This window comes from Oncorhynchus keta, chromosome 34, assembly GCF_023373465.1.
Source record: "Oncorhynchus keta strain PuntledgeMale-10-30-2019 chromosome 34, Oket_V2, whole genome shotgun sequence".
In the NCBI taxonomy this organism is placed as follows: domain Eukaryota; kingdom Metazoa; phylum Chordata; class Actinopteri; order Salmoniformes; family Salmonidae; genus Oncorhynchus; species Oncorhynchus keta.
Window position 1 is genome coordinate 25,585,014 of NC_068454.1, and position 24,362 is coordinate 25,609,375.

General features: G+C 40.4%; 1 protein-coding gene across 1 annotated transcript in view; it reads right to left on the minus strand.

Annotated features, from left to right (window-relative positions):
* Nucleotides 1-23,698, minus strand: part of LOC118366868 (integrin alpha-4-like) — a 31,629-nt gene extending 7,931 nt beyond the window's left edge. Inside the window, exons 1-20 of the mRNA XM_035749660.2 lie at nt 23,276-23,698; nt 22,825-22,940; nt 22,444-22,538; nt 19,610-19,739; nt 19,274-19,341; nt 18,619-18,748; nt 18,095-18,180; nt 17,259-17,321; nt 16,847-16,984; nt 15,571-15,679; nt 14,370-14,464; nt 13,648-13,738; nt 12,502-12,547; nt 11,968-12,122; nt 8,808-8,962; nt 4,222-4,371; nt 2,400-2,476; nt 955-1,105; nt 657-755; nt 332-408 (exon numbers count right to left, since the gene is read on the minus strand). Of these exons, the coding sequence (XP_035605553.1) occupies nt 332-408; nt 657-755; nt 955-1,105; nt 2,400-2,476; nt 4,222-4,371; nt 8,808-8,962; nt 11,968-12,122; nt 12,502-12,547; nt 13,648-13,738; nt 14,370-14,464; nt 15,571-15,679; nt 16,847-16,984; nt 17,259-17,321; nt 18,095-18,180; nt 18,619-18,748; nt 19,274-19,341; nt 19,610-19,739; nt 22,444-22,538; nt 22,825-22,940; nt 23,276-23,457 (2,213 nt within the window). The 5' untranslated portion in view covers nt 23,458-23,698. The remainder of the gene's footprint in view (nt 1-331; nt 409-656; nt 756-954; nt 1,106-2,399; nt 2,477-4,221; nt 4,372-8,807; nt 8,963-11,967; nt 12,123-12,501; nt 12,548-13,647; nt 13,739-14,369; nt 14,465-15,570; nt 15,680-16,846; nt 16,985-17,258; nt 17,322-18,094; nt 18,181-18,618; nt 18,749-19,273; nt 19,342-19,609; nt 19,740-22,443; nt 22,539-22,824; nt 22,941-23,275) is intronic.
* Nucleotides 23,699-24,362: the final 664 nt, after the last annotated feature.

Here is a 24,362-nt window from a genome sequence, read left to right on the forward strand (position 1 = left end):
AATGGCTTGAATGGAGTAAATGGAATGGTATCAAACAGATGGAAACCACGCATTTGATGAGTTCGATACCATTCTATTTAATTCAGTTCCAACCATTTCTATGAGCCTGTCCTCTCTAATATGGGTGTCACCGGCCTCCTGTGATTTGATTATTTCATGTATTTCGGAGAGAAAATGTGTTCGGGGGTTAGGGGATCGGATCTTAGGTCAGACGTAGTGTAAGCACATCCAGTTACTTAGATACTAGTTAGAAAGATACTGACAAAGACCTTTGGGTCGAAACATTGCACTCGATAACACTGACATTCAACAAAGTTGGGTCTGTACTTACCCACTAGCGTTGATGGAGATGCTAACGTCACCAACACTACTACTCTGGTTCACATCCAACAGAAAACTGATATTGACCTGCAGAAAAGATGGAATGTCTCATTAGTTACCAAGCAAGACAACAGCACTAGTTGTGGAAAATAAGACAGGAACATTGGCACCTAACTAAATAAATTGGTCTGAGTAATTAGTTCAAATTAGTCTTCAGCTGATGGTGTTTCCAACAAGCAGTGAGAACACTCAGATCCAGTTTAATGGAGTAACTTTGGTGTAAGGTTAGAGTAAGGTTGGAGAAATGTTGGAGTCAGGTTGAGTATGAAGCCAACCTTGGCCCCAGAGCTGAGGTATAGGTTTCCCACACTGCAATCCACTCCTACTATTGTCTTGTTCTCCTCTGAAATGTCACAGCTCACAAACTTCTCCTCCTGAAAACAATAACAGATAGATGATGGGATTGTGTGAGTTACTTATTGCAATCCAAGAGGGCACAGATTCTTGTGCTTTCTCACAGAGTTGTGTGTGTTTCTTGAACTGTCCATGCAACAACATCTAAATTACATTGGTGATCATGTGAGAATTTGAAAAACTTTGGGTAATCAATACATACATCAGTCAAACACTTACTGCGTCAAGCACTTTGATGTAGTGCAGGTTATTGGGGAATCGGAGCTGGAGTCTGGGGAGGAATGCATCATCTCCCGTGTTCACCAGGGTTGTGTTCAACATGATGGTCTTCCCATTGCCAAGTGCAAAGTACGGCATGTTGTTGTATCTCCTGCAATAATAACAGTCTTATTATAAACTGGGTGGTTTGAGCCCTGAATGCTGATTGGCTGAACGCCGTGGTATATTACATTGGTAACCAGTTTATAATAGCAATAAGGCACCTTGGAGGATTGTGGTATATAGCCAATATACCACGGCTAATGGCTGTTTCCAGGCACTGTGCATTGCATTGTGCATATGAACAGCCCCTCGCCGTGGTATATTGGTCATATACCACACCTCCTCTGGCCTTATTGCATAAGTATAAAACTGAAAGTCTCTCTCCTTATACCTGTGACTAGCAGACATCTGTGCTAAAACCACAATGAATCATACCCTCTTGTGTAGGCAATTATTGCCTTAATTCAATTGACTTTAGTCATACAACAAAACATATAATTTCATACTTCATTAGACTTGAGTCGTATAACTTTTTTTTACAGTGCCAGCTTCATGGTTTCAGAGGAGACCAACAGACTAAACAGTGACAGAAATAGTAACGACAGAAAAAAAAACATGTCCCAAATGACTCTCTGGGTCCTGGTCAAAGGTAGTGCACTACATACTGTAGGGAATAGGGCTCTATCTGGGACCTGCTGGTTTCCTGGCTTTTAGGGAATTAGTAATTACACCTTAGGGAGGGGGACTGAACTGAGTTGGCACTGAGACTAGGGCTGCATCCCAAATGGCACAATATACCCTACATAGTGCATTACTTTTGACCAGGACCTACAGTATAGGGAGTGGTTTCCTTGACACCACCAGCACTAAGGGCCTCACAAGCCTGCAAACACCCACACCCACACCCACACACACCAACACACACACACCAACACACACACACCAACACACACACACACACACACACACACACACACACACACACACACACACACACACACACACACACACACACACACACACACACACACACACACACACACACACACACACACACACACACACACACACACACACACACGCGCACACACACACACACACACATGCCTCATGAATAATCAGATCATGTATTAGCTTGGCGGTTAAGCATTTAAGTGTGACCATATTGGTGTAATGGAGGCTCTACTGACAACACCTGGTCTTGGTCCCATGAAGGTTGTTTTCCCTCCAGAAATACTGTTTGTTTTAAATGCTGTATATTTAATTTGTAAAATGAACCTTTCAAGAGCTCAGCCTTGTCGACAGCAGAGATGAGAAATAGAAAGTCAAAGCTTCAAGACAAAAGGTTGTGAGAAAAAGAAAACATATTGTAATTGAACATGATGAAATGCTACTGTACTTACTGTGGTAACACCAGTTGAGCAGAGACCTGCAGATTGGTTGAGCAGTTGGCCAATGAACAGTACCGAGCAAACTCTGTCTATGGATAGGAAAGGTGCAAATAAAGTGTAAGATGATGGGGCCATCCGTACAGTTATGAATCCTCCAGATGTGTGGACTCGAGTCACATGACTTGGAGGAGTCAGACCACAGTCACAAATATGATGACTTGCAACTCGACTTTGACTTTGACACCAATGACTTGTGACAACTTGAACTTGAGCCTTTTGACTCGACCTGACTTGATAACCCTCCCCAACCCAAATCTAAAAAATGATGCTATTAACAAAAAGTGTGGAGCGCATCAACTCTTCATTTAACGGATTCCAGTTTGACTCGGACAGCAGCCAATCAAATTGTACCAGCTGAGAAAAAGTTGAATTCAGATGGAGCCAAACGGACTGCAACTTGCAAAACATGCGGGAAGAAAATGACAGACAGAGGCGCAACAACTTCCAACTTTGTTGGACATTTGAAGCTGCACAAAGAACCGTAAGTCGAGGCTAATAACAGCTATATCATTTAGAACTTTACTAGTGTAGCATGTAGGCTAATGTAACGTTAAATCAATGAGCCTCCACATAGTCAGTCAGTGCGGGAACGTGATCATTGCACCCAAGATTGAGCTACAACTTTCTAGGCAGTTGGTAGCCTAAATCCTGACTGATGTTACTGGTGTTCTGAAAACCATTGAAATACATTAGCCTACTGTAACCACACAGAGAGAGTGTGTGGAGGTGGGTGGGTGTGTGTGTAAAGGTTGGGCGATTGTGTACAAGCCTACATCGCCGACTGCGCCCCCATATCGATCCTCAATAGCCGATCGCTATTGGGGGGGGTCTTTCTCATGGCTACCCACGTATTTCCTTGGAAATATAAAGTTTATTTGGCATTCATGATTTGAGTAAATGTAATATACTAACTATTACTCTTGTTAGAAATATGAAATTGTATTACATTTGGTGAAGAGCACATTAGGACTTGTCTAGAACTCGAAACTCAAAGTTTAGGACTTGAAACTTGCCTGTCTTGACTTGAGACTTGATTTGGGACTTGAGTGCTAAGACTTGAGTCTTACTTGTGACTTGTAAAACAATGCCTTGGTCCCACCTCTGGAATCCTCTACTATACATACCATGCATCAATATGAGTGGAGAACTGTAGAGCTAGTTTCCCGGACATAGCCTAGTACCTGGGCTAAAGAACACTTTCAATGTAGATTCTCCATTGAGCATGATTCTTAAAGCTAGAATCCTTTCATTGAAACAATAACAAGACGGTCACCCCGCCTCGGTTTTGTTGAAACTCTGAGAGACGGAGAAATGTAACTACTCTCAAATTCATAGACAGAGCTATGGATACCAGGACTGACTATCCATGACATCAAAATGATAGTTTTTACATTGGCTGCATGGATTTGAATTAAGAGAAATCTTATGCAGCCTTGTTTACAAATTCGAACACTGGAATGTGAGTCGGAATCTACACCTCGATAAGGCTGATATAAATCCTCAATATTTATTTTGTTTAATGATTTTCAATTTGAGTGTCATTATTTCTGTATAGCCTACACTTTCTAATTCTGAACTTCTAATGCGAGTGGGATGGGTGTGGCTTGTTACAATGATCTGCATCTGCTCACCGATTTGACAGCTCCAACTCAGTTTCACCTGAGACACCGCTAAAACATCAGCTTTTCGGGTGTCCGCTATCGCCGGTTAACATTTGATCTGATTGAATCTAGGCCTTAATCTGTGTCTGGGAAACTGGCCCTACGAGACTCACCTTATTGGCCACCAGGTTACCGTGCCCCCCTCTCTGCTGCAGTATGGGTTTCAGAGCAGGGAAAGTGGATCCTCCGTTATGGACAGTGTGCTCTCTGAGAGTGTACGAAACCTCAAAATGGATGGGTGTGAAGATATCTCGGACATCTTTCTACAAGCGGTAAAGAGAAAGAGAAAATTAAAGGATCAATTTACATACAACCTTGAGAAGTGGGGAGCTTCTTGCTTGACCTCGCTAATGGATGTTCTGGGGTAGGTTGTTGTGGGGGTCTGCCTGGGCTCTGGCACAATGTTACAGTGTCCTGTGCTGTCTGTCCCACTAAAAGAGTTGGCTTGTGGCCACTGCAGATGTCCCGAAGAGCCTCTCCTCCAGCTCAAACACCTGCCTTTAGCTTAAGGAGGGATAGGGCACTACAGTAATCTCCTAATTCTGACATAGTTATTTTTTTGAAGACAAAGATATATATTTTATCTTTTGCTAAATTGTTGACTAAGTTGTAATGCTATGATACCAAAAAAGGACTGCTATACGTTTCTATGACTGAAAGATTGAATACATAACTTTGTAAAATAAAGAATGGTATCTATAGAGCGAGACGCTTGAATAATTCCTATGTTCCACCCTCTCTTATTTTTTCAGTGAGCACACATAGCAGCTATAAACCAGCGCTTCATTACCTGCAAGGAAACACGTGCCGTCATCATTGCTTTGCACAAAAAGGGCTTCACAAGCAAGGATATTGCTGCCAGTAAGATTGCACCTAAATCAACCAATTATCGGATCATCAAGAACTTCAAGGAGAGCGGTTCAATTGTTGTGAAGAAGGCTTCAGGGCGCCCAAGAAAGTCCAGCAAGCGCCAGGACCGTCTCCTAAAGTTGATTCAGCTGCGGGACAACCAGTACAGAGCTTGCTCTAGAATGGCAGCAGGCAGGTGTGAGTCCATCTGCACGCACAGTGAGGCAAAGTCTTTTGGAGGATGGCCTGGTGTCAAAAAGGACAGCAAAGAAGCCACTTCTCTCCAGGAAAAACATCAGGGACAGACTGATATTCTGCAAAAAGTACAGGGATTGGACTGCTGAGGACTGGGGTAAAGTAATTTTCTCTGATGAATCCCCTTTCTGATTGTTTGGGGCATCCGGAAAAAAGCTTGTCCGGAGAAGACAAGGTGAGAGCTACCATCAGTCCTGTGTCATGCCAACAGTAAAGCATCCTGAGACCATTCATGTATGGGGTTGCTTCTCAGCCAAGGGAGTGGGCTCACTCACAATTTTGCCTAAGAACACAGCCATGAATAAAGAATGGTACCAACACATCCCCGTAGAGCAACTTCTCCCAACCATCCAGGAACAGTTTGGTTACAAACAATGCCTTTTCCAGCATGATGGAGCACCTTGCCATAAGGCAAAAGCGATAACTTAGTGGCTCGAACAAAACATCGATATTTTGGGTCCATGGCCAGGAAGCTCCCCAGACCTTAATCCCATTGAGAACTTGTGGTCAATCCTCAAGAGGCGGGTGGACAAAGAAAACCTCACAAATTCGGACAAACTCCAAGCATTGATTATGCAAGAATGGGCTGCCATCATCAGGATGTGGCCCAGAAGTAAATTGACAGCATGCCAGGGTAATTGCAGAGGTTTTGAAAAAGATGGGTCAACACTGGAAATATTGACTCTTTGCATCAACTTCATGTAATTGTCAATAAAAGCCTTTGACACTTATGAAATGCTTGTAATTATACTTCAGTATTCCATAGTAATATCTGTCAAAAATATCTAAAGACTCTGAAGCAGCAAACTTTGTGGAAACTTTGTGGCTCTTCCCCTCTGGACTCTTAACCACTCCTCCCTTACTCTCCTTTCCTCCCAGTCCCGCTATATTTTTATCCAGTTCACTATGCTCCTTCCCATGTAACTTGATACGCTGTTCTGGACTTCCCAACGTCACCTACTGTCCTTATTAGACCCCTTTATCAGACATAAACTGAATGGGTCATTGGTTGCTGACGCAGTTGCCACCCAAATGATGGTCCATCCTGATAACAAACTAGCCGATGATTCATCGACCGAAAGGTAAAACAGGTCTATGACCATCAGACAATGTCCCTCGACTCTACTGACTCATAATGCTTTGATCTCTATCAGTAGCATGCTGTCCTGACCAGAAGTGCATAGCACATAGAATAAAAAAAGGTTTTACCAGATATTGTTCACCCTGATCAGACAGGTTTTTTACATGGACGATATATTGGAGATCATATTTTTAATGAGGATAACATTGACTTGTGTTTTATTTCGCAAGACACATTTTCGTTTACCATCAAAGGACAGTAATGTTTCACAGCGATACCAAAAAGATCATCAAGGGGTTAGAAACCCAGGGGATTTAAACAAGTGTCAATGTATGTAGAAGTCCACAATCTGGTCCCTGCACAGTCTCATTGAAGATCTTGATCACTTTTCTATGGATTAAAACATAATTATGACAGCTGTGCCATATTACGTATTGGATTTGTAAAAAATACAGTGTTTACACTCCCCTGTAGTTTACAAATAAAATGGGCGGATGGTGAAGTAGACATACTTGGTATTCACATCTCAAAAAATATAAATGAACTTACCACAATCAATTTCAATGGACAGTTTGCAAAAATACATACGATTCTGCAACCATGGAGAGGGAAATACTTGTCTATTCATGGAAAAATCACATTGCTTAACCCTTTGGTCCTATCACAGTTTACTTACTTACTAATGGCACTGCCTACTCCAGATGACTCATTTTATAAATCATATGAGCAAAAAAGATGACATTTTACTTGGAATGCTAAGTTAAGACTAAATTAAATGCTAAGACAAAATTAAATGTGCTTATTTATATAATGAATATGAGTTTGGGGGGCTAAAATTATTAAATATTAAAGCTCTAAACCTCTCACTAAAAGCATCACTCATACATAAATTATATTTAAACCCAAAATGGTTCTCCAGTAGATTATTAAAAAAGGCTCATTCTTTGTTCAAAAATGGCCTTTTTACCTTTATACAGATTACAACTTCTCATTTCCGACAAATTGAAAATTAAATTTAGTTTAAAGTATCGCCCTTTCTTAAACAAGCCATACAAAGTTGGTTACAATTTCAGATATATCCTCCAGAAAAGATAGAAGAAATATTACAACAAACGTTATAGTTAAACTCAAATATACTGATCAATAAATAAAACATTCTTTGTGGAAAAAATTGCAAATAAATGTATTATATTTATTAATGATATTATGAATTGAAACGGAGGAGTTGTCACATATGCAGCTATCGAATATATATGTGAATATCTGCTCAATCCAAATTTAAAACCAACTAATTGAAACATTACCACAAAAACGGAGGAGGCAAGTGAAAAGGGAGAAGTATAGGGAACTTGTTTGCCTGCCATATATTAAAGACACAAATTGGCTGAAAGGAACTAGCATAAATAGAAAAATATACCAGTTTCATTTGAGGACAAAAGTGTTGACAGCTGCGCCATACAGGTTGCAAAATAAATGGGAAGAGATTTTTAATGTACCAATTCCACGACACATGGTTTATGAACTGGTACAAAAAACTACACTTCATTCAACACTTAGAGTTTTCCAATTAAAATTATTATATACAATTCTTGACACCAACAGAATGCTATATATATCTCAGCTCTGTAGATTTTGCTGCGAAGAGACAGAATCAATAGATCATTTATTCTGGCATTGCCCCTATGTAGCTTGTTTCTGGTCACAGGTTCAGGAATGGTTAAAACATCACAACATGCTCTTAAAATGAACCTTACAAATAGCAATGTTGGGCGATTTGGAAAGCCATAGTCAGTTACTAAATAATATAATAATACTAGTAGGAAATTTTACATCTTAAGCTCATAATCTGTGGATACTATACGGGCAGTTAACCCACTGTTCCCAGGCCGTCATTGAAAATAAGAATGTGTTCTTAACTGACTTGCCTGGTTAAATAAAGGTAAAATAAAAATAAAAATAAATTAGAAAGGTAAATCAATTATGTAAAACATCACAGCACAATTTAAATATATATGGCACATGGAAACCAAACAAGGGTGGTCGATGGTGATAGGTGGGTGAGGGTTGGAATTATAGAGCTTATGTTTGGTTATGTATTAGTATTTTATTGTTATTTGACTGCTTTATATAAAAGTATGTAAAATGTGTATTTAAAATGTAAAAATGTATGTATATGTAGCAGAAAAGCAGTAAAAAAACAAAAATATATTTGTCTTCCAAAGGGGGGGTTAATAAAAATACAAAAAATACAAAAAAAAGCATGCTGACCTGACCTGAAGTCAGTTCTTTGATGCCTGGCAGTAGCATGCTGATATTTTAATAATTGACACCACAGCCTAAACTGACTTGAGGCCACGCATAGGGTCTTACAATAACTGACTCTGGGTTAGTGATTATAGTGTCTGGGCTGGGGTTCTAAACTTACCTGAAGCCATTGCATACCTGACAACAGTTCTCAGTGGTTACAGCTGCTGACCCTCACATCCGACCCCTTACCCCTGAACTCTTACTCACCCTTATGAAGGCCTGGTGGGGGACGCAGGTCAGGTGGTCGTGTCTGGTCTTGACCCGCCCTGTTGTAGTGTTGGACGTCCCGTTTCCGTGGAAATGGAAACGTGAGGGGAAGGACTCCTTGTGCTGTGTGTCTGCTGTCAGATTATACTGGAGCACTATGGGTGAGAGTGAGTGAGGGGGGTGGAGAGCGGGAGGGAGAGAGGGTGGAAAGGAGGGTGAGAGAAGGAAACATTGAGGTAACAATATTTTGTTTCAGAGACCACCCAGAGTTGACATGAACCAGGGCCCCAGACATACAGACCTAAACCCAGCCTCAACCCCCAGACATACAGACCTAGACCCAGTCTAATCCCAGACATACAGACCTAAACCCAGCCTCAACCCCCAGACATACAGACCTAGACCCAGTCTAATCCCAGACATACAGACCTAAACCCAGCCTCAACCCCCAGACATACAGACCTAGACCCAGTCTAATCCCAGACATACAGACCTAAACCCAGACTCAATCCCAGACATACAGTCCTAAACCCAGTCTCAATCCCAGACATACAGACATAGACCCAGTCTAATCCCAGACATACAGACCTAAACCCAGTCTCAATCCCAGACATACAGACCTAAACCCAGTCTCAATCCCAGACATACAGACCTAAACCCAGTATCAACCCCAGGCATACAGACTTAGACCCAACCTCAACCCTAGACCCAACCTTAACCCCAGACATACAGACCTAGACCAAGCCTCAACCCCACTCTCAGACCCAGACATACAGACCTAGATCCAGGCCTCAACCCCAGACCCAGACATACAGACCTAGACCAAGCCTCAACCCCAGCCTCAACTCCAGTCCCAGACATACAGACCTAGATCCAAGTCTCAACCCCAGATCCAATCACAACCCCAGTCTCAGCCCCAGCCTCAACCGCAGACCCAGCCACAATCTCAACTCCAGCCTCAACCCCAGGCTCAGCAACAGCATCAATCCCAGCCCAGGCTCCCAGCCTCAACCCCAGCCTGCAACCCAGCCTTACTACCAGCCCAAGGCCTAGCTCCAGCCTCAGCCCCAGACCCAGCCTCTTTCTCAGCCCCAAACACAACCCCAGACCCAGCCCTAATCATAAATGTACTATAGATGGGGAAAACATATTTTTTATATTTTTTATTTCGCAAGACACATTTTCGTTTACCATCAAAGGACAGTGATGTTTCACAGCGATACCAGATAACTTTGAATAACTTAAATCCTTTCTGTAATTCACCATTTAAAATCCCACCAAAAAGATAATGTTAACTGCCTATGTTCCATAGATGGACAACATCATTGTATCTATCAGGACAGGGCTGTGCCAGAGCCTTACAGGCTCTAACAGACACTTTCACCACAGGAATGCTCTGCATAGATAACCCTTGATAAGGCAGGGTTAACAAACTAACCAACTGTCCCACGCCTCAGGGACTAGTGATAAGATGGAAGGACTGACAGTGATAAGGAAAAAGTCTGTCTCCGACACAACAGTGTTTTCTGTCAACTAGTCCAGGTCAGGGGCTTTCATAACTATTTCCTATACTAGACTTCGTGCATTATACCATTTTCCACATACATACTAGTAGTATAGGAATGCTCACATTACTATAGCATGTTTGAAAAATTAGTTTTTGGTCACTATTAAGTAGAGGTCGACCGATTAATCGGAATGGCCGATTAATTAGGGCCGATTTCAAGCTTTCATAACAATCGGAAATTGGTATTTTTGGGCGCCGATTTGCCGATTTAATTATATATATATATATATATATATTTATATCTTTATTTAACTAGGCAAATCAGTTAAGAACATATTCTTATTTTCAATGACGGCCTAGGAACGGTGGGTTAACTGCCTCTTTCAGGGGCAGAACGACAGATTTTCACCTTGTCAGCTCGGGGCAACCTTACAGTTACCTAGTCCAACGCAATAACGACCTGCCTCTCTCGTTGCACTCCACAAGGAGACTGCCTGTTACGCAAATGCAGTAAGCCAAGGTAAGTTGCTAGCTAGCATTAAACTTATTTGATAAAAAACGATCAATCATAATCACTAGTTAACTACACATGGTTGGTGATATTACTAGATATTATCTAGCATGTCCTGTGTTGCATATAATCTGACTGAGCATACAAGCATACAAGTATCTAAGTATCTGACTGAGCGGTGGTAGGCAGAAGCAGGCCCGTAAACATTCATTCAAACAGCACTTTCGTGCATTTTGCCAGCAGCTTTTCTTTGTGCGTCAAGCATTGCACTGTTTATGACTTCAAGCCTGTCAACTCCTGAGATGAGGCTGGTGTAACCGAAGTGAAATGGCTAGCTAGTTGTGTGCTCTAATAGCGTTTCAAACGTCACTCGCTCTGATCCTTCTAGTAGTTGTTCCCCGTGCTCTGCATGGGTAACACTGCTTCGATGGTGGCGGTTGTCGTTGTGTTGCTGGTTCGAGCCCAGGGAGGGGCGAGGAGAGGGACGGAAGCTATACTGTTACACTGGCAATACTAAAGTGCCTATAAGAACATCCAATAGTCAAAGGTTAATGAAATACAAATGGTATAGAGGGAAATAGTCCTATAATTCCTATAATAACTACAACCTAAAACTTCTTAACTGGGAATATTGAAGATTCATGTTAAAATGAACCACCAGCTTTCATATGTTCTCATGTTCTGAGAAAGGAACTGAAACGTTAGCTTTCTTATATAGCACATATTGCACTTTTACTTTCTTCTCCAACACTTTTTTTGCATTATTTAAACCAAATTGAACATGTTTCATTATTTACTTGAGGCTAAATTGATTTTATTGATGTATTATATTAAGTTAAAATACATGTTCATTCAGTATTGTTGTAATTGTCATTATTCCAAATAAATAAATACAAATCGGGCGATTAATCGGTATCGGCCTTTTTGGTCCGCCAATAATCGGTATCGGTGTTGAAAAACCATATTCGGTCGACCTCTACTATTAAGTACACACACCAGAACCAAAACTGTCTTTTGTTTGTAAGTGCCCCTGCACACATAACCTTCACTAATGTAATGATTAACACAATGCAAACAGACAGGTTGTTTTCACAGTGCAGGGCTATGAGGGAGCCAGGGGCACGGGTAGAGGGTCTGCTCACCTATTGAAGAGGTGAAGTGTCGAGCATGGACCCTGAAGCAGACTGTAGCATTGATGCAGACAGCAGGAAGACCGTTGTCAGAACACAGCGCTACATAGCGGTCTACACTGACAGGCAGGGGCATGAAGGCTTCTACCACTATTACTGGACGAGTCCTGGCACAGGGAGACGACAACATGTCAACAACATGAAAACAACACATCGACACTCTGTGTCAAAACAAATACAATTGTACATTTGCATTAGAATATGGGAGCTACAGTATATGGGCCAGAAGACAAACAAATCTACAAACCAAAAGGTATTACAAAAGGTAAACATGGCCAGGGAACTATACAGGTCAAATACATGGGCCAAGCCACTTTCACTGAGGTAATATTCAGAAAGTAAAATAATGAAATGTAAGATAAAATGTTCACCAATGTTCATTGAAAGCTTAACCTCTACCCGACATCTCTGACATGAATGCAGTAATTCTAGTTTCAGAGATGAGTTATCTAGTGGATGTAATGTGATATGTAACACAGTTCTTACCTCAGAACAACAGCTGAGTCTGAGAGGAAGGCCCCTACTGCTACATCTGTAGTTTAGAGAGATGCAGATAGATAGCTGTCATTATCTTGACCATGCAATTTCCTGCTATAGGCCTATCTGGCTGCAAGGCTCTCTAGACTTGTTAAAGCTCTAAACCAGTTTGTTACTCAGTTTAGAACCACTCATAAGACATCAGTGGAATGTTTTTAATTCATTCATTTGTTCATTCATTCATTTGTTCATTCAGTCAGTCATTCGGTCATTCGTTTGTTCATTCAATCCACATCAGCCTGCAGACAAAATGTATTCACACAGTTTACTGCACTGTAACCAAAACTCCATTAAACTTTACAGCAATGTACTGTTAAACCAATGTTCCTTTGGAAGTTATTGTAACATACTGTACTTTTTTCCTACAGTAACTTACAGGTAACTAACTGTCTGCCAGTAAGTTACCATAAAAACAACAGGATTTATTTTACAGTGTGGCAATAAACTGATGCGTTTTGTTTTTAGAAAAGTATTTAACACTTGCGTTACAAATCAATCTATAAAACAACAATTAAAACAAATAACACATGAAAAAAACGAAGGAAATGTTTTATTGACAGACAGTACACAATACTTTACAATGTACCAGTTCTAAGAGATGACTAACTGTCTACATCTCTCTCTCTGCCAGTCTACCGTATATCCTGTTTAGTTCACAGTGTATCACTAGTGGAAGATGCGAAGATGAGAAGCAGAGAGTAAGCAGACAACCATCAGTAGTGACCCTAATTTAAACCCCAGGATATTCCCACTGCCCAATTTGGTTTTCCCTTGGTAGCAGCCAAAACACACACACACACACTCACACACACACACACACTCACACACACACACACACTCACCCACGTGCACACACACACTCACCCACGTGCACACATATTTTCCCGTCCCCTGTCCTCAGTTCTCAGTTCTGTTCCCACCACTGCCATGTTTTGACCATCTTACTAATTTAAGGCACAGCATGTGTGACATAATAACAGGACATTTCCGTGTGTTCTGTTCTAGTCAGCAGTAGAGAAACCGAGACAGACTCAAACATTGTACTGGAGGGAAAGGTTGACAGTCAAGGTTGACAGTCAAGAAAGGGATAGTTACCTTGGTAACCGTTTTCATCAACATCGATGCCTCCTGACACAGACTGGCCGAACATCTTTAACTCATTACCCAGAACAGAGCCAGTGATCCTCTGATGATGGAACAAGAACAGCTTGATTATTCTTACAGTTTAACCCTCTGTACTTCACACACTTCATACTCTTCATTTTGTCTCCCAAACCAACAGAGCTGTCTATGACTACCAGATGTAAGCTGTACAGTACACATTTCAGCTTTTTTTCTAGTACGGAGCTTTGAGATTCAAGTAAGGTAATTGATCTGTATTTGGATATACAGTAACTATATTTTCTCCAAGAGATTGTATTCCACATTGAGATACATTTATTTACATATACATTGATTTATCTCGATGGTATTCCATAACTAAAAGCTCATTTAAATGTAACTGCTTCATGTAAACTGTCTCACATGCTCAGACAGAGAAAAGCAGGAGACCAAACAGTTTAAGGAAATCGTAGCAATTCACAGTCAGGAACTCTCTTCCGACTGTCTGAGAGCAAAGAGAGAAATAAAGGCACATTTGATCCTCACGTCCTATCTCCCTCCCTCCCTTCAATCTATTGTCCCTGATCGTTGGTCAGAGGAGGGACACCCTGACCCCTCTTCCCTTCACTCCCTTCTTTCCTTCCAGTAATCTCCTGTCCCTGAAGTCTGCGGACAAACAGCAGCTGGAAGGGACAAAGCCATAGCTGAATACATACTTGAGAGAAGGTCTGAGAGATCCCTGTTTTCCTCCCATTGTAGATATATATAGCCCCACGCAGCTCTTCTTCCTGCGGAGCCCCCACTGCCACATCTGGAACACATTTACAGTCAGTCAGTGGTTAACTTAGGATGCATCCCAAATGGCACCATATTCCCTATTTTGTGCACTACTTTTGATCAGGGCCCGTAGGGTAATGGAGTTAATTAGTGCACTTTATAGGAATTAGAGTGCTCTTTTTTTTCTAACCTTTATTTAACTAGGCAAGTCAGTTAAGAACAAATTCTTGAAACCTTTCGTTTACTCGTCCAACGCTCTAACCACTAGGCTACCTGCCGCCCCAATTCAGAAAGTAAACCAAATTCCAATTCCAGATTTTCCTTATTGAAAAACATTGAAGAGAATTGGAATTCTAGAGTACGTCCTGAATTGACAAGAATTTAAATGGAATTGACCCCAACCCTGGTGTGGGTGTGTGTGTGTGTGTGTGTGTGTGTGTGTGTGTGTGTGTGTGTGTGTGTGTGTGTGTGTGTGTGTGTGTGTGTGTGTGTGTGTGTGTGTGTGTGTGTGTGTGTGTGTGTGTGTGTGTGTGTGTGTGTGTGTGTGTGTGTGTGTGTGTGTGTGTGTGTGTGTGTTGAGGAACTGGCAGTTAGGCTGGTGTAAGTGGCAGTTAGAAGTGTGCTGGGGCCCTGTGATCAGCTGTAGGGGATGTGGTTGGTTGGTGGTATTGCCTCTGTGTTGAGTGGGGCTGGTTTATGGTGTGTATCTTCGTACCCAGTTACCCAATATCACCACAGACTTTAGTGCAGTTCCTTCTGACTGGCATAGCTCACTTTCTGTTCGTTTTAGAGCTGCCAATTGCTCATAGCCTTGATCAACCATCCTGATCTTGCGAGCTTACATTGAAAAAAAATGAGAGCGCATGGTGGATCAGGCTACATTGCATTCAACTGAAATATGCAGATATTTTATTTTGCAACAATTGGGACAGTACCTACTTGGAATATATAACCAAGTTCAATTTCACTTTATTTTTTAATTTTTTTTAACCAAAACCTATGCAGAACATTGGCACATTCGCTAGTGTAGCTGATTTTGTCATCATAGTTTTGCTGTACTGTGACAGATCATTAGAACTTTAAAGATAAAGTAAGAATAGCTTTATATCTTTGGTAAAAAAAAATATGCATAACACTCACCAGCAAAGCCATCATCATCAATATCTCCCAGATCAGTTATGGTCTCCCCAAATCTGGCAGCATACGAGTTGCTTCCCACCAACTGAAACTCTGCTTCCTTCATATTAGCCTTAAAACACATTCATTTACAGTCAATATTCCTTCTCGCCTCTGCCCAGGGTAATGGCTTGTAAAGTTGATCCGGGAAGAAAAAAACAGTAATTTGCTGATGGAGATATGTGGGGGAAGTAGCTAGCTAAGCTCCATGTAATTGTAGTCATTAGGTTGGTAATTACGTAAAGTTACTCATGTCATGCAGAGTTGCCTGGTCCTTAGTAGTACACTATAAATGTAGCAGATATCTGCTGGTTTAGCGTTCCGTAATACAAACTCATCAGTCATAGAAACAGTCCTCAGGTCCTGCTATCATCATGCTGTGTTGTTTTATATCATCTGCCAGTGTATAAGAGAGTACAGTAATATAGTAACTCCAGCCTCTTCTTTTTATAGGAAATGGCAATAAAATAAAAATCTCTTTACTCGAGCATATTCATTTCTATAAAGTTATCTCTTTGTTCTGAAAGCTGAATAGTTAGTCTAGATGTTACTACATAGGTATAAGAGCAACTTAATGTTAAGTGATACCATCATTGGTTTTGAAAGTTTTTTGTTATAACAGTGCACAACGCCAGTATTGTATGAGATGCTTAACTTCTATCATATTTAACAACTACAGAGTTACGTTGTGAAGATAACAGTATGTGTGTGAGATGTGAGGTAGGAAGTCTCTATTGATGTTATTCTGTTTTAACAAATACTGTATCTTCAGGGACAGTGTTCCATATAACAGCTTCACAAAGTTTAGAGTAAAATTTCAATAGGTAATGGACCATCAAATTACATTAGATCCAAGGCTATTTGAAAATCTCACAGCTAGACACACAATAACTGCACAATAAGTTATTTTTACGATAGTGGTGAAAGAAAGGTTGTATCTCACTCAATTTGTTTTTCCTCGAATCCTCGCATCCTCACTCCTCACCTCCTTCTCAAGCCACATTGGAAGAGAAGATCCAATGTCCCTCCCTCCTGACCTTCTCCTCCAATGAGTTTTGAGAAGGCAAGAAGAGGAATCAGGGAAATCAAGGTTGTCTGTCGTATACTGTATTTTTTATGTGGAGGGTGCTGATTATGATACTTGTAAGTGACAAGCCTATCATAATTGCCCCTGAGGGGAGAAATATAAAGTTGTATTGAATTGAAGAAAAAACAGATTGGGAAAGATCCCAGTACTTACGGCTCCTTGGTTTATGTAGACATGGACTTGTCCTTCCTCTCTCACGGTGCTGTACATGGGAGATCCTACCAGTAGATCAGACAGGCCATCTCCATTCAGGTCCACAGCACACACACTGGCACCAAAATACGAGCCGAGCTACAGTATAGGAAAACAGGTTTCAAGTTAATACAGTCGATCAAATCAATCAAATTTATTTATGAAGCCAGCAGTTGTCACAAAGTGATTTTGCAGTGAAGAGGTATGATCGAATTCTGCATCAAAATCAAGACATTCATTTCCGGTTTCCCAGACAAAGCTTATACCCAGTCCTAGACTAAAGAGCATGCTCAATGGAGATTCTTAGTACAAGACTAGGCTTGATCTGTGTCAGGGAACCTGGCAGTAAAGATATCTGGCTACTAATTCCCACCTTGCTGCCCTTGACTTCACTGATTATCTTCAGCATGTTTTCTTCAGCTCTGAATAGGTAGGCCTGGAGAAGAGGACAGAAACGACCTGGTCACATCAAAACTTAAAGCCAACTACGGATGAATGGTAAAGTGCATAAACTACTGAGATCATATCACAATACCCATACAGACATGATCTCAAATCAAATCACATTTTATTTGTCACATGTACCAAATACAACAGGTGTAGGTAGACCTTACAGTGAAATGCTTTGAGGCCATTAAGAACTAGCAACTTTTACAGTCTTCAAAAAATAAAATATTCCCCCATAAAATGTGCACAGAATTTCCACAAGACAAAATTATTCCCCACTTTCTGCAGAGAGATTAATTTACATTACCTTATGGGCCCTTGTCAAAACTAGTGCACTTAATAGGGAAAAGAGTGCCCTTTGGGACATAGTCTGTGTCTGCTAAATGAGTTAAATGTAAATAGAATGTATTGACGACAAGATCCTTAAAGCATATCTAAATAAAAGCCTTCCGACAAGTTTAAAATGTCCTGCATTGCAGGAAAGTTCTCCTGCAACAGGGCAACCAGAGCAAAACCCACATGTATTTTTCACATACATTTCACCAGTAACATGAGGAATGCCCAATGCATCATATATTTAGCATCACCCTGGTTAGTGATTCAAACACACACTGTATTGTACTTACCGCCTTTAGCTTGTCAGGTCATAAGAAGCAAGCCACATATAAGAGTTGGTTCTGTGCTTCTTTCTACAGGCGGGTGGTGGGGTGAAAGGGATATGATGGGGGTGAAAGAAAAAACAGGAATGAAATGAACTCTTACCTTACCAGTCTGCCCGTGCTGGGGCGCACCGCCTACAATCTCTGTGGAGTCAGGGTGGAGGAAGTGGCCGGCCCCAACCGAGTAGCCTGGTGAGGAAAAGAAGGATCACAATATAACCAAAGAATCAGACTACCAGAGTAGCCTGGCAATGGAAACGTATCACAATGTTAATACAATGTCAGTGCAACATTAGTATAACCTTGATAAAACATTTGTAAACCTTAATACATCTTTAGAATACGCAACGGAACAGGTACTGTAGAACAAGATGGCACTGGTTGATATAAGAGATAAGAGAAACGAGCCAGATGTAACTGGCATGATGATTTGCAGTAACTACAATTGAGCAAATATTGAGCAACCCCCCCCCCACGCACACACACACAGACAAAAGCATGCTTCCTCTCTGTATTCCCTTACATTACACTTCACCAACTCAAAAACAACTGTGTGTCTTTATGAGACATGTGACAACCAGACAAGTCTTTCTGATCGTCTCCAACCATATAAAATAATTAACATACCCAGGTAACTGCCATAGAGGACAGTGCTGCTGTCATCCACATAGGCAGACAGGACCCTACTGGAGGTGTTGTAGACCAGGACAGATCCAGTCCAGTACGATGTCCCTGGGGCTCCCATAATTATCAAGTCCTGAAGAAAAACAACACAACACATACATCAGAGTGTTGTTCAGTTTTTGTTTTATGTTTGTGATTTCCCAGTAAACCAAAATTGGTTCTGTGAAAGTTCGCAGAACCTTCTTTACGGTGTGGCAAATGTTTGTTCTCATAACACAAAAACTATTGTGTTATTACATTACCTGGAAACCTAATGAGAACATTTGGGGAATGTCCTGTGGTGGTTGTTTCAGATGTTGTGCACAACATTTTAGTGAATGTTAGGAAAACATCCCAATATTTCATTTAAATCATTTTCCGAAGAATGTTTGAATGTTTTTGGGATGTTATCATCTTAATCTTAGAGCAAAAAAAATGAACTAGAACTTAAAGAGAATCTTAACTAATGTTCTGGGAATGTTCCCAGTTTAAAGGGTTGTGTGCATTTCAAGTTTGTGACTTGTGTATGTGTACATGTACATGTGTATGTGAACACGTGCATTACTAGCATATACATAAAGGTTATAGGTTTAAATAGAATATGTAGAGGAACTGATACCTCAGTCAGAAAGTTGGATATCCCTGCTTGGCATGATCCATAGTCCTCACCAAACTTCCGTTGGTGATCTGGAGAAAGAGTGGCAGATGCATTTTCATTTTGGCCAATAAAGCAAGCTTACTGTCAACAAGCTCTCAGACTCAGTGCAGGTTGCTTACAGGTGTGGCCTTGGAGTTAGACATGGCGAGAACAAAAACATATGGATACTCGGCCTCGGTTATTGACTGATTCATGTGATTTATAACCCACATTTATATTTTTCTGTTGCAAAACGTTTTGCTACGGTATGCATTAATGAATAAGAATCAGATATCCTGTAAATGCAAAACAGTGTACCTTTGTAGCATGGGATGAGTGGTTGAGACTGTTTGAGGTCAGCCTCGTATCTGTAACAGACACCATGAGGCAGCTTATTCTGGTTTTCTTTCCTGGAATAGAACACGTTCTTCCAACGATGCCCACATGCCTGTGGAAGGAGAAGCAACACAGATGTTGTTGGAGGAAATGCAACTATTTGAGAGGAGGAATGTAACAACAATGGAATAGTCTACACACACAATATGTATGTTTGTGTTTATTCTAACAAGTGACATAATGAGAGCACTGCGCAGCAGCTAGTTTACAAAATACCGTTAAATGACAACACAAAATATGACAACACAAAATATGTAAATGATGTGGGTCTTCAAAATAGGAACATCAGTGTAATATGAGATCATTTGATATGTCTGGTAGAGTTGCAAAGGATGCAAGTCTTGTTTCTTGTTTAAGACCAGGCACTACAGGCTGAAATAAAAATGTTGCATCTACCTATTCTGAGATTTTTTTGGGCACTTTGGTCCATTAATATGAGTATTTTCAAAAAATAAACATTAAAAAAATAAAAAACATAATGAAAAAATACAGTACCACTCAAAAGTTTGAACACATCTACTCATTCAAGGATTTTTCATAATGTTTTACTATTTTCTACATTGTAGAATAATAGTAAACACATCAACACCCTGAAATAACACATATGGTATCATGTAGTAACCAAAAAAGTGTTAAACATATCAAATTATATTTTAGATTTTAGATTCTTCAAAGTAGCCACCCTTTGCCTTGATGACATATTTGCACACCCTTGGCATTCTCTCAACCAGTTTCTTGAAGGAGTTCCCACATATGCTGAGCACTTGTTGGCTGCATTTCCTTCACTCTGCGGTCCAGCTCATCCCAAATAATCTCAATTGGGTTGAGATCGGCTGATTGTGGAAGCCAGGTCATCTGATGCAGCACTACATCACTCTCCTTCTTGGTCAAATAGCCCTTACACAGCCTGGAGGTGTGTTGGGTTTTTGCCCTGTTGAAAAAAAAATGATAGTCCCACTAAGCACAAACCAGATGGAATTGCGTATCGCTGCAGAATGCTGTGGTAGTCATGCTGGATAAGTATGCCTTGAATTCTAAATAAATCACTGACAGTGTCACCACACCATCACACTTCCTCCTCCATGCTTCATGGTGGGAACCACATATACAGAGATCATCCATTCACCAACTCTGCGTCTCACAAAGACACAGCGGTTGGAACCAAAAATCTCACATTTGGACTCATCAGACCAAAGGACAGATTTCCACCGGTCTCATGTCCATTGCTCGTGTTTCTTGGTCCAAGCAAGTCTCTTCTTATAATTGGTGTCCTTTAGTAGTGGTTTCTTTGCACCAATCGACCATGCACACAGTCTCCTACGAACAGTTGATGTTGAGATGTGTCTGTTACTTGAACTCTGTGAAGCATTTACTCGTGCTACAATTTCTGAGGCTGATAACTCTAATGAACTCTGTAGCATAGGTAAGACAGGCGGTCCTCGTGAGAGCCTGTTTCATCATAGCGCTTGATATTTTTTGTGACTGCACTTGAAGAAAATGTCAAAGTAATAATGGACTATCTATTCTCTTCGTTTTTTGAGCTGTTCTTGCCATAATATGGACTTGGTTTTTTTTACCAAATAGGGCTGTCTTCTGTATACCACCCCTACCTTGTCACAACACAACTGATTGGCTCAAACATATTAAGAAGGAAAGAAATTCCACAAATGAACTTTCAATAATGCACATCTCAATAATGCACCTCATGAAGCTGGTTGAGAGAATGCCAAGAGCGTGCAAAGCTGTCCTCAAGGCAATTGGTAGCCACGTTGAATCTCAAATTTAAAATATATGTTGATTTGTTTAACACTTTTTTGGTGTTAAATGTGTTGTTTCAAAGTTTTGATGTCTTCACTATTATTCTTCAATGTGGAAAATAGAAAACTTAAGAAAACCCCCGGAATGAGTAGGTGTGTCCAAACTTTTGACTGGTACTATATATTTTCTTTAGTTTATCATACTGCTGTAATCAACATTTTAATGAATTTGAACCACTTTAAAATGGACATACATCAATAATTTCAAAGCTGACTACATTGAATTGCACTAAAAGCCCATTTCATAGAGATTGTTACAAACTGGCCTATACTTAATCATTTACTTTGAAGAGATGGTGATTGGGTCTAAATAGGCGTTTGCTTTTTGACGTTAGTCTAAATTCAGTGTACTTGTCTTCAACTGCCATTTCCCGAAAGTCAGATTCTTCTTACAAGCCAACAGAAAATGTTCAGCTTCAGAAGCATCTGCATTCATCAAATTGTGTTTGGTTATCCTTAGACATATTCTCCAGACTTGCTCAGAGGGAATTGTTGATATGTTGTACATTTTTGTATCCTAGATACATGTTGCAAATATTTTTTTATTTTAATAAAATATTTAATCAATGTTTTAATACAAAAAAAGTATTATATTTGTGCCTACATTCAACTGGCAAAAGTTGATTGTGATATAAATTAAGGGAAATAAAATACCCAATGAGGGTGTGATGCCTGGCCTTAATAAACAAAGTTCACCAATACAAGATGTACCCATCTCATTATTTGATTTCAGTCTCGGAATGGGCACAAACACTGTATTACTGGAATTTACACCAATACTGACCATCTGAGAAGGGATTGTAATATTTGTTTACCCCTACTGGGACTAATCTACATAGCCAATACATGACCATCACTGTAAAGAACTTTATGACACCTGCTGATATAAAAAGGGATTTATAAATACATGTGATTGATTTATTGATTGACTTAACATACCAATACATGGCCATCACGAGGCTGTCTGGACAGGCTGACTCCGAGCCACTGGTTGTCACTCTCAGAGAAGCATGTCTTCCCACAACTGTCCACACCTGTAGTACAGACACACACACATGCAAGCACACACACCAACGAGTGAGAGAGAGAACGTGAATTGAGAGGTGGCAATGACCTTTAACAATGCCTTATAAACCCTTCGAAAACAATCTGTGGGGCATCCGTGTTAAACATGAAGTGGTTCTAGTTATTTGACCGACGTGCTTTCATATAATCCAACGGAAATGGGTCAATGTCAGTGCACAAATCCCCAAAACCACCTTGGTCAAATAACTTGGAAGCAACACAGATTTTTTTATTGGTAAAGTCGATATTACAAACCTGTTGATATTTGATGACATTCTCTCTTGTCCGAGATGCTGCACTTATAAATTGCTCCTGGTTTTTTTACGGCTGGGTAGGAAGATGAATTCGCAACTGGAGCTCCGACTAATAACCTATAACAGGCAATATGGAAATGAATACCCCTAACGTTACAGTTTTATACACATCAGCTGTGGGATATCGAACAAACAAATCATTCACACTGAAAAACAAAAAAAGGCAACATGGATACTCGTAATGTGCAGTTTCTGGTGTTTTGTTGTGTCAAAAGGTACTTGTGTTTATAGAATCCCTAATTAACAGTTTTCACACATTTTGGGGCTGAATACCCATTTTGTTCATTCTTCAACAACTAATAGCCTAAATGTGTGTAGCCTATTCAGTTATGGTGTTCTACAGTATGAATAGAGGTTTAAATAAAGCCTACCACAATGTTTGATTCACTTACCATGTGCTTTTCTGGTTCTTGTGTAACAATACAGAATATCCAAATAAAGATCCACTTGGTCCACTGAAACTAATGGGGTGGTCTACATCCAAATTGTAACACTCGGTGAGATTACAGCACCAGAAGTACGCGAGAAGAAAGCTCCAACAGCAAGAAAGATTGCCCGGCGTTTTTCGCTCCATTTTTGTAAAACAAATACCAACTTTTCTAACACGAAGAGATTACAAGTGAAGGCAGATGAAAACAAAATTAAATAAAAACGTCGTTTATTCAAATCCACGGAAACAGAGAAAAGTCGTACATCCCAATACCAACTTTAGAATTGTATCTGGATAGAGTTGAATAGAGACTGGGCGCGCTCAACTCCTGTTGCGCTTCTTCATGCGTCGGTCGTTCTGCCTGTGCGCAACCTCACATCGTTCGGCTCATGACTAAATTCCGTCACGTGAAACTTCACAAAGTGAGTTAAACCTCTGGCGGATGGCTTGCATGCTGCTCCCCAAATTCATCAAACATAGAGCCCAACCCACCCTGAAACCTTCTATCCACATCATTACAACTGAGAGAGATATGTATCCCCTGGATCCTGTGCACGTGAGGAATACATTTTTATTTGAATCAAAGCCACACACATACCATTCCTTCAGAAAGTACTGTATTCATCCACACCTTGACTTATTCCACATTTGTTGTGTTAAAGCCTGAACCAGGCTTGCCTCTAGGATTTTGCCTGTGCTCAGCTCCGTTCTGTTTCTTTTTTTATCATAAAAGCTCCCCAGTCTTTAACGATTACAAGCATACCCATAACATGATGCAGCCTCCACTATGCTTGAAAATATGGAGAGTGGTATTCAGTAATTTGCTGTATTCGATTTGCTTCAAACACAATAGTTTATAATCGGGACAAAAAGTTTTTGCTCTGTCAATTAAGTTAGTGTGGTGGAGTAACTACACAGTTTTTTCCTTTCACAGCCATTAAACTCTGCAACAGTTTTAAACAGTGGTGTGAATTACTGAAGTAAAAATGATTGAATGTACTACTTAAGTTGTTTTTTGGGGTATCTGTACTTTACTTGACAATTTATAT